General features: G+C 42.4%; 2 protein-coding genes across 2 annotated transcripts in view; both read right to left on the bottom strand.

Annotated features, from left to right (window-relative positions):
• Positions 1-10,755, bottom strand: part of LOC105514836 — an 87,553-nt gene that overhangs the window by 21,268 nt on the left and 55,530 nt on the right. Inside the window, exon 12 of the mRNA XM_011946493.1 lies at positions 332-458. Coding sequence (XP_011801883.1) covers positions 332-458 — 127 coding nt within the window. The remainder of the gene's footprint in view (positions 1-331; positions 459-10,755) is intronic.
• ZNF614 (zinc finger protein 614) overlaps positions 1-10,755 on the bottom strand; it is a 16,540-nt gene that overhangs the window by 2,707 nt on the left and 3,078 nt on the right. Inside the window, 2 exon segments of the mRNA XM_011946206.1 lie at positions 109-458; positions 8,083-8,304. Coding sequence (XP_011801596.1) covers positions 109-458; positions 8,083-8,097 — 365 coding nt within the window. The 5' untranslated portion in view covers positions 8,098-8,304.

Here is a 10,755-nt window from a genome sequence, read left to right as displayed (position 1 = left end):
CTCGCCCGGCTAGTTTTTTGTATTTTTTAGTAGAGACGGGGTCTCACCGTGTAGACCAGGATGGTCTCGAGCTCCTGACCTCGTGATCCGCCCGTCTCGGCCTCCCAAAGTGCTGGGATTACAGGCTTGAGCCACCGCGCCCGGCCAAGAAAACAATTTCAAAGTAAGCATTCTCTCTTAGAAGAGATTATACCACTTTGGGGTCAGAGAGGGGACTGAAAATGTAACTCTTCCAAACACCACAGTGACTGTAAAGCTTTGATTTGGTGAGCATAGAACAGTGTCTGGGCATTGTAGGCACCTCTAGGTGACACAGGGGAACTATTCTTACCCAGTGATACTAGGTGGTTATAGTTCTCCACCATCACATCCCGGTACAGGTTCTTCTGAGCAGTGTCCAGGAGCTGCCACTCCTCCCAGCTGAATTCCACAGCCACATCCTCCAGGGTCAGTGATTCCTGTAATTACAAAGTCCTATTTAATGTGATATAAACTCCTATTGTTAATATAGAAGTATATATATATTTTTAATTTCACAATACAGCCTGCATCTATATTCCTTTCTCAAATATACTTTGGTAGGAGCAAAATCCTCTATCTATACATATTAGCACCTATTTCTAAATATTAAACATAGGCAAATGACATCAGGACAAATAAAACATCCCTACATTACTAATGACTTCACAGCCAATATAAGGATCTGTCATGAATAGACTCCACATCTTGAATTCAAAAGAAAGTGCTTTTAAATAAAAGAGAAAAGAAGAAACTATGTAAGTATAAAGCACAAAAGGCCCTTAGAGTTGATTAGATTTTATTTTTTAATTTTTAAAGAGACAGGGTCTTCTCTGTAGCCCCAAATTCAGTGCAGTGTCACGGTAATAGCTCAATGAAACCTTGAACTCCTAGGCTCAAGCGAGCTTCCGACCTCAGCCTCTCAAGCAATTAGGACTACAGGTAGATGCTACTACCAATTTTGTAGACAGGGTCTTGTCATGTTGACCAGGCTGGTCTTGAAGTTCTGGCCTCAAGTGATCCTCCTGCCTTGGCCTTCCAAAGTGCTGGCATTACAGGTGTGCACCACTGTGCCCAGCAAAAAAAAAACTTCTAACAGAAAAACATACGTACGTATGGGTATTAATGGACAGATTAACAGCATTAATACCCTGAAGATTATTGGTGAATTGGAATATATAACTGTGGAAATGACAGAAAATGCAGTACAGAGAAAAAGAGATAAATCGTAACAAAGAAGTTAATAAATATGAAATACAGAGTTGTAAGACCTAATGTATGCCCACTTATGGTTTCTAAAAGGGAAAACAGTGTAATAGAGAAGCAATATCTATTAATAAATATCTAAAACCTAAAATATTTCAGGACTAAATACCTCAAATCTCAAATTCAGAAATCCCAACAAGTTCAGAGCAGGAAGTCACAACTGGTGTGACACATCAGACTGAAACTATCATACATCAAATGCAAAGGGAAAACTATAGAATCATCAAGAGACAAAAGACAGATTACCTACAAAGAAATAACAAAATAGGCCGGGCGCGGTGGCTCAAGCCTGTAATCCCAGCACTTTGGGAGGCCGAGACAGGTGGATCACGAGGTCAGGAGATCGAGACCATCCTGGCTAACACTGTGAAACCCCGTCTCTACTAAAAAATACAAAAAACTAGCCGGGCGAGGTGGCGGGCGCCTGTAGTCCCAGCTACTCGGGAGGCTGAGGCAGGAGAATGGCGTAAACCCGGGAGGCGGAGGTTGCAGTGAGCTGAGATCTGGCCACTGCACTCCAGCCCAGGTGACAGAGCAAGACTCCGTCTCAAAAAAAAAAAAAAAAAAAAAAAAAAAGAAATAACAAAATATACTGATGGCTGACATTTCAATAATAGAATTCAGAAACGTATGGAATATAATCTTCGAAGTCCTGATTCTTGCAACAAAAAAGGCCAATTTTGGACGGCCATTTAGGATTAAAATACATGGCTAGCAGATGACTTGCTGTCTTACAACTGTGGTATCAAGGACCTCTTTGTCAACTAAACTGTCATTCTCCTGCTTCACAATAACTTTTCAGAGAACTACAAAGTGTAAAGTAGAGGTAACTAAGATCCAAGGAAATACTGATAAGAGAATCTATCCTATATTACTGTGTGGGATGCTGCATAGTCAAGAAAGTAGACTCATGAGAGGGCACAACTGCTCAAGCCTGGTCAGCTTATCTCATTCCAAAATCTTTATGTGAGATGTCTATTGACTGGGTAAGTAGAAAGTTAAATTTCTACCTCACTCCACTGTCCAAAAGAATTTATTACTGGGTGGAAATCTTGCAGGCCAACTCTAAGGTGGCCTCTGATAATCTCATTCTCTAGCTGCAGTGACTTCTAACATCAGTTACCTGGGTTAGGCCAAACTGCCCAGGTTAAAAGCGCAATCCTCCACAAGACAAGACTGCTGTCACTTCAGACACAAGCTGCAAGCTTAAGGCTGCACAGACCACCCTCAACTCCAACGAGCTTGCTACAAATGTGTGGCGCTACCATGACTCCCTCAGGTTTAATAATTTGATAGAACAACTCAGAGAACCCAAGAAAGTGCTGTGTTTACAATTAGCACTTTACTATTGCAAAATGACACAAATCAGAATCAGCTAAAGGAAAATATGCACAGGGTGAGGTCTGGGAAGGTTCCAGACATAAAGCTGCTGACTGTCGTCTCCTCATGGAGTCCTGGGTGGCATTACGTCTTCCTGACTGCATCATGTAACAATATTCAAGAGTACTTGCCAACCAGTGAGGCGCACCCAAACTTTGATGTCCAGAGATTTTATTGAGACTTCATTATGTAGGCAGTTTATTGAAGCATTGCCCATGTAGCTGAGTTCAGTCTCCAGTTCCCTCCCCTTCCTGACTGGTATTACATGGCTTAAAGCCACAACTCTTTAATCACATAGTGCTCTTTTTGGCATGGGCAGCCCCTATCCAGAGTCATGTCACTGCCATAAATTATCTAGGGACCCACTATGAGTCACCACTGTACATATAGATATAAACTATCAAATATGAGTGGCCCACTATGAATGACACAGACACTAACTTGGGTAATTACAAGGGTTTAGAGGTTGCCTCCCAGGAAAGAAAACAAAGGCTAGCCAAATTCTTTATTACGCTCTAGGTGTTCCTGTCCCTGTGCAGTACCATCCTCCTGAGTGTCAAATGGCCTAAAAGCTTGTTTCTAAAGAAAAGAATACAGCAAAAGTGACGAGATGCCACTTTAAGATTACACTCTTTATGACTTCCATCTTGCTAGCAGAAGCTGTCATTTTCTAGCTTTGATTAAACAATTTGGCACATAGGGGAGGTGCATGTGGCAAAAAACTAAAGGTGGGCTTAGACAAACAGGTAGAAACTGAGGACCCCAACAAAACTGCCTCATTTCTCATTCTAGAAATGAATCCTTCCAACAACCACGTAAGTGAGCTTAGAAGCGCATCTTTTCCCATTTCAGCCTTCAGATCAGATTCCAACCCAGCTAACACCTTGATTACAACCGCATCAGAGACTGTGAACCAAAGTAGCCAGCTAAGCCATGCTCTTATTCCTGAGCCACAGAAAGTGTGAGTTTTTTTTTTAAAGTGTTGTTTCAAGTCACTAAATTTTGGAGTAATTTGTTAGGTACTAACAGACAATGAATATAAGATATAAACTTAAGAAGAACTTATGAGGCCAGAAGTCGAGCATATATCTGTAATCCCAGTAATTCCAGAGGACAGTTTGAGCCCAGGAGTTTGAGACCAACCTGGGCAACATAGTGAGACCCTGTCTCTACTCTCAACAAAGAACAAAAAATTAGCTGGGTGTGGTAGTGGATGCCTGTGGTCCCAGCTATTCAGGAGGCTAAGGCAGGCAGATAGTACTTGAACCCAGGAGGTTGAGGCTGCAGTGAGCCATGATTGTGCTACTGCACTCCATCCTGGGGAAGAGAGCGAGACCCTGTCTCAAATAAAGAAAAAAAAAAAAAGGAATAAAAACATGTTCATGATATAAGTAAAAAGCTTTAAAAAAAAAATGACTCCTGCATGGGAAAAAATATTTTGAACAAGCTAAAAGAGAAGTAAGACTCTAGAAAAATATTTGCAACATATAAAAGAATCAATATCCAGTCAAAATAAACAATTATAAATCAGTAAGACCATAAAAAATTAAATGAGCAAAGACTGAAGACACTTTATCACAGAATAAATAATCCAAAGAAACAACAAAGAGATGAGAAGGATCTGAACCTCACTGGTGAAACAAGGCAAAATAATACTGGATCATCTAGATCATGGAAAATATGCAATTTGATAACATAGTAAGTGTTGGCAAGATTTGCAGCACTGAATGTTCTTTTTGTGCAGTGTTTTCCAACACTAACAACCAATTCTCCAATTATCTAAACATCAACTAGATGTCCAACACTTCAATTCAATTCTGACACTATGTCAGAATCCACAGATTTAAGGGTTAAATCCCACAAGACTGCCCCCTCTTGAGTTCCTCTGCCTGGCCACCCCACTGTCTGGGAAGTGAGGAGCGCCTCTGCCCAGCCGCCCCATGCCGCCACCGCGGCCACTGCCGCCACCACCACCTTCTGGGAAGTGAGGAGCGCCTCTGCCTGGCCCCCGCACTGTCTGGGAAGTGAGGAGTGCCTTTGTCCGGCTGCTGTGGACCCTCCAAGTGTGAAGTGACAGCCTGTGTGTGATTTTTCTGCCCTCTCCAAGTTTGCATTTGGCATTAAAGTTTACTTTTCAATTAAAAGTTTTACATTGGAGAATATACATTTAAAAAAAAAAAAAAGCAGAAAACTGCCTCCTCTTAAGATGCCAGTCACCAGTCCTGGGCTACCAGTGTTTCTGACTAACTGGCTATAAATTTGGGGCTCCCACAAACCCCTCCTCAGGTTTGATAATTTACTAGAACAGCTCATAGAACTCAGGAAACACTTTACTTCCGGTACCTAGTTAATAATAAAGGATATAACTCAGGAACAGCCAGATTGAAGAAATGCATAGGGCAAGACATGGAAGAGGGCATCCAAGCTTCCATTCCCCTCGGGGTGTGGCATCCTCCCAGCACCCTGATATGTTCACCAACCTGAAGCTTGTTCAAGAGTACAAAAAATTAGCCGGGCGTGGTGGCGGGTATCTATAGTCCCAGCTACTTGGGAGGCTGAGGCAGGAGAATGGCGCGAACCCGGGGAGGCGGAGCTTGCAGTGAGCTGAGATCGCGCCACTGCGCTGCAGCCTGGGTGACAGAGTCAGACGCGGTCTATTTAAAAAAAAAAAAAAAAAAAAAAAAAAAAAAACTCGCAGCCTGGGCGACAGAGCAAAACTCTGTCTCAAAAAAATAGTTATAATAAATAAAACTCTTTTTTTTTTTTTTTTGAGACGGAGTCTGACTCTGTCACCCAGGCTGCAGTGCAGTGGCGGGATCTCAGCTCACTGCAACCTCCACCTCCCAGGTTCAAGGGATTCTCCTGCCTCAGCCTCTCGAGTAGCTGGGACTAGAGGCGTATGCCACCACGCCCAGCTAATTTTTGTATTTTTAGTAGCGACATCATTGTTGGCCAGGATGGTCTCGATCTCTTGACCTCATGATCCGCCCGGGATTACAGGCGCGAGCCACCAAGCCCGGCCTGTTCAAGAGTTTTTATAGAACTTACTCTCGAGTCCATTCCTCCTTTCAGTTCCAATCCTCTAATTGCTTGGTCTTTCTGGGGACCAGTCTCATCCTGACACTATCTAGAGGTCTCATCATTAGTCATCTCATGAGCAGAAACTCAGGTGTATTACAGGGGCTCCTTATGAATAACAAAAGACACACCTATTCCTCAGGAAGAAATTCCAAGGGTTTTAAGCATACTGTGTCATGAACTGGGAACAATGACCAAATATACTTCTTATCCATGTCACTTTCTATATACCAGATTGTGAAAAATAAATATACATTTGGTCTCTGCCCTCCAAATATTTGGAATTGCTGAAGTGTCTTTTATATGCTACTGAGATTACTGGTGCCTGGGGCTCTTCCGTGGCCTCAGGAAGGGAGCTGGTTGCCAGGCGAACCAACCTTGTGATAGACAGTTGGAACTTTCAGTCCCACCTCTCCAACCAACCCCTGACCTCTGTGGAAGGGAGAGGTGATGGAAATTGAGCTTACCACCAATAGTTAATGCATTAATAAATTATGCCTATGTAATGAATCCACCATAACAATAAAAGGTTGAGGTTGAGAGCTTCCAGGCTGCTGAACATACAGCAGTCCTGGGAGGGTAGAATACCCAGAGAGGGCATGGAAGCTCTGTGGCCCTTCCCCATTATCTGGACCTATGCATCTTTCCCAACTGGCCGTTCCTGAGTTGTACCCTTTCATAATAAGCCAGTAATATAGTAAGTAAACTGTCTTCCTGCATTTTTTGAGCCTTCTAGCAGATGAATAGATCTGAGAAGGGGGTTGTGAGGACATCCAATTGGTAGCCAAGTCCAATAGAAGTTGTGAGTAACCTGGGGACCCAGCACTTTTCAGGAGGGCAGTCTTGTGGGACTGAGCCCTCAATCTGTGGGGTCTGTCCGAAGTCCAGGCAATTAGTGTCAGAATTGAGTAAATTTTAGAATACCTAATAGGCATGGAGAATTGAACTGATGTGTGGGAAAAACCCCACATATCTGGTGTCAGAAACACTGTCTGAGGATAGAGAGTAAAACTATTGTTCCTGCACATAGATACTCTTCTAAATGCTTTATATAGATTAACTCATTTTATGTCCTAACTTACTACATAGGTGCCATATCATTATCCCTCTTACAGATGAGAAAACTGGGTATATATGGCTAAATGAAGTATGCGAGGTCACAGAGCTGGCACCTGGCTCCAGAGTCAACCCTTTTGACCGTATGCCACACTGACCATAAAGTGGAATGTACATTTTGACAGCAACTGAAAGGATGCATTAAAATAAAAAATGACTACATCCTATAATTGATTTATCTGTAAATACTGATATAATTTCACAAAATTATCCTCAAGTAATACGGATATAATTTCACAAAAAAAGCCACTAACACGACCATGTAAAACCTTGTTCATAGTCATGTAGTTTATAATGACATGCCTAAAAGAAAAAAAAAAGGTGGGCACCGTGGCTTATGCCTGTAATCCCAGCACTTTGGGAGGCGGAGGCAGGCAGATCATGAGGTCAGGAGATCAAGACCATCCTGGCTAACACAGTGAAACCCCGTCTCTACTAAAAATACAAAAAATTAGCCAGGTGTGGTGGCGGGCGCCTGTAGTCCTAACTACTTGGGAAGCTGAGACAGGAGAATGGCGTGAACCTGGGAGGCGGAGCTTGCAGTGAGCCAAGACTACACCACTGCACTCCAGCCTGGGCAACACAGCAAGACTCCATCTCAAAATAAATAAATCATTTAATTAATTTTTAAAAAAAGTTGGTTGGCAGGCACCAGCATGCAAAAAATACCAATATACCAAAATGGTCTGGAGTATGTACATTAAAATGACAACCATAGTTCCTTCTTAAGAGGTGATTCATGTATCATTGTAATGGTCAAAAGTTGAACTACCAAGAAAGCATGCATTCTTTCATATTGAGTCTACTTTTTTTTCCTTCTTTTTGAGACAGGGTCTTACTTTGTTACCCAGGTTGTATAGTGGTACAAACATGGCTCACTGTAGCCTCATCCTCCTGAGCTCTAGCAATTCTCCCACCTCAGCCTCCCCAGTAGCTGGGACTACAGGTGTGCACCACCAAACCCAGCTAATTTTTGTATTTTTTGTAGAGACGGGGTTTCATCATGTTGCCCAGGCTGGTCTTGAACTCCTGAGCTCAAGCAATCCAAAATCTACTTCTTAAGGCAGAATGAACCCCCACCTCTACTCCCAAAAGCAATCTAAGTTAATTTCTCCCTAGAACAAAATTATTCCAGTATATACTTCCTTAAATTCAACTGACATTTTCAGGCCACCATAAATCTATCAAAAAATCAAGGGGAAAATATAACAAACCAAAAATCACCTGGGTCTTGATCATTTTCTTCTGTGCTCAGAAAATAGTGGAAAACATGGACTATACGTCTTTATCTCTTCTGCATTTGCCATGAAGTTTTCCTAGTCAGAAATATTAGTATCCACTTAAAGTTGTCCCCAGAAATTATGATATCCAAGGCCAGCAACCTCCCTCTTCTTCCTTCATTGCTTCACTTGAGTTATCTTGCTTCTGAGAGCCAGGACCTAAGGACTGATAAACAAAATGGCTGTAAGTATACATTCACCCTGGGTCCAGACGTTGTCACTGCTGCTCTGCACTTACCTTAAATAAAAGACCCTAATATTTCTAACAGTTCCTTTATTTGGTGCCTCAGAGGTTTTCATGGTTCTAAATGTGTGAAAGCTATGCCTTTCTTTTGTGAAGCAGAAGTGGCATGACTATTATAGAGAAGGTGGGAAAACAGAACTGGCACAGTACAATGCCTTAGAGGCAGGTGAATTCCCAGACAGATCAATTTTAGGAAAGAGAACACATGGAAGGCTCCAAGAATGTCTTTAAAAAGCATGTGTGTCCATGTACTGGTTCGAAAGTCTCTATAAGCTCTATGGGTATACATACCTCACATCAAGACCAATGTACTAAGCAAATCATAAGAACTGTCTCATTTTCACATTATGCGCTAAAGGATTAACTTTACCCAAGAGAGGTTTGTCCTTTGCCCACAGTTTCTATGAGGCAAACCCTAAGACTTTGGAATATGCTGCTTGATAAAACTGTCTTTGGTTATCAGGGCAATCTGAGTCATGCCAAATTGTCTATCCTAATAATGTGATTTACTATGGGAGGCCTTGGACCATGTGGTATTAGTTTGATATATGGAGGAGCTGGAGATTGAAGTCAGTCACATAGGCAGTCAATTGTGTGTATGTTAACTGATACCCAATAAAAACTCTGGACACCTGTGGGGAAAAGAAAGTGAGATCAGACTGTTACTGTGTCTGTGTAGAAAGAAGTAGACTCCATTTTGTTCTGCATTAAGAGAAATTCTTCTGCCTTGAGATGCTGTTAATCTGTAAACCTACCCCCAACCCTGTGCTCCCAGAGACATGTGCTGTGTTGACTCAAAGTTTAATGGATTTAGGGCTATGCAGGTTGTGCTTTGTTAAAAAAAGTGCTTGAAGGCAGTATGCTTGGTAAAAGTCATCGCCATTCTCTAATCTCAAGTACCCAGGGACACAGTACACTGTGGAAGGCCGCAGGGACCTCTGCCTAGGAAAGCCAGGTATTGTCCAAGGTTTCTTCCCACTGAGACAGCCTGAGATATGGCCTGGTGGGAAGGGAAAGACCCGACCGTCCCCCAGCCTGACACCCGTAAAGGGTCTGTGCTGAGGAGGATAGTGAAAGAGGAAGGCCTCTTTGCAGTTGAGATAAGAGGAAGGCATCTGTCTCCTGCCTGTCCCTGGGCAATGGAATAACAACCCGATTGTTATGTTCTATTTACCAAGATAGGAGAAAACCGCCTTAGGGTTGGAGGTGAGACGTGCTAGTGGCAATGCTGCTGTTTTATGTATGTGCACATCAAAGTATAGCACCTTTTCTTAACCTTGTTTATGACACAGAGACATTTGTTCATGTTTTCCTGCTGACCCTCTCCCCACCATTACCCTATTGTCCTGCCACATGCCCCTCTCCGAGATGGTAGAGATAATGATCAATAAATACTGAGGGAACTCAGAGACCACTGACTGTGCAGTGTGGGTCCTCCATATGCTGAGCACCTGTCCTCCGTATGCTGAGCGCCGGTCCCCTGGGCCCACTTTTCTTTCTCTATAGTTTGTCTCTGTGTCTCTTTCTTTTCTAAGTCTCTTGTCCCACCTGATGAGAAACGCCCACAGGTGTGGAGGAGCAGGCCACCCCTTCAGACACCAAGGCCTAGGTGAGTGGCAACAATGGTTACAATGGCTGGCAATAATAATATAAGGGTGTATATATAAGGATATGATAATTTAAAAACATATGAAGCAAAACAGAATGAGAGAGGATTAGACAATTCAACAATAATAACTGAAGATTGCATTACCCTACTCGCAATAATAAAGAAAACAAATAGAAACTCAGCAAGGATACTGAAAACTTGAACAACATTATCGACCAACTATACTTAACTAATATTTAACACTACACTCAACAGCAGTAAAATAAACTTTTTTTTCAAGAGTACATGTTGTATTCTCCAGGATAAGACCACATGCTGGAATATAAAACAAGTGTCAATAAATACTAAATATATTTTCCAACCACAACAATTTAATTAGAAATCAATGTCAGAATGAAATTTAGAAAATATCCAAATATTTGGAAATAAAATAGCACAGATCTGAATAACCATGGTTAAACAGAAAATCATGAGCCAGGCATGGTGGCTCACGCCTGTAACCCCAGCACTTTGGGAGGCTGAGATATGTGGATCACTTGAGGCCAGGAGTCCCAGACCAGACTGGTCAACATGGTGAAACCCCACGTCTACTAAAAATACAAAAAATTAGCCAGGCATGGTGGCGCGTGCCTGTAATCCCAGCTATTCAGGAGGCCGAGATGGAAGAATCACTTGAACCCAGGAGGTGGGAGTGGAGACGGCACCATTGCACTCCAGCAAGGGCAAGAGCAAGACCCTGTCTCAAAAAAAAAAAAAAAAAAAAA

Source organism: Colobus angolensis, unplaced genomic scaffold, assembly GCF_000951035.1.
Source record: "Colobus angolensis palliatus isolate OR3802 unplaced genomic scaffold, Cang.pa_1.0 Scaffold25, whole genome shotgun sequence".
NCBI lineage: Eukaryota > Metazoa > Chordata > Mammalia > Primates > Cercopithecidae > Colobus > Colobus angolensis.
Note: the sequence above shows the minus strand (reverse complement) of the source record. Positions and strands in the feature narration are given on the sequence as shown.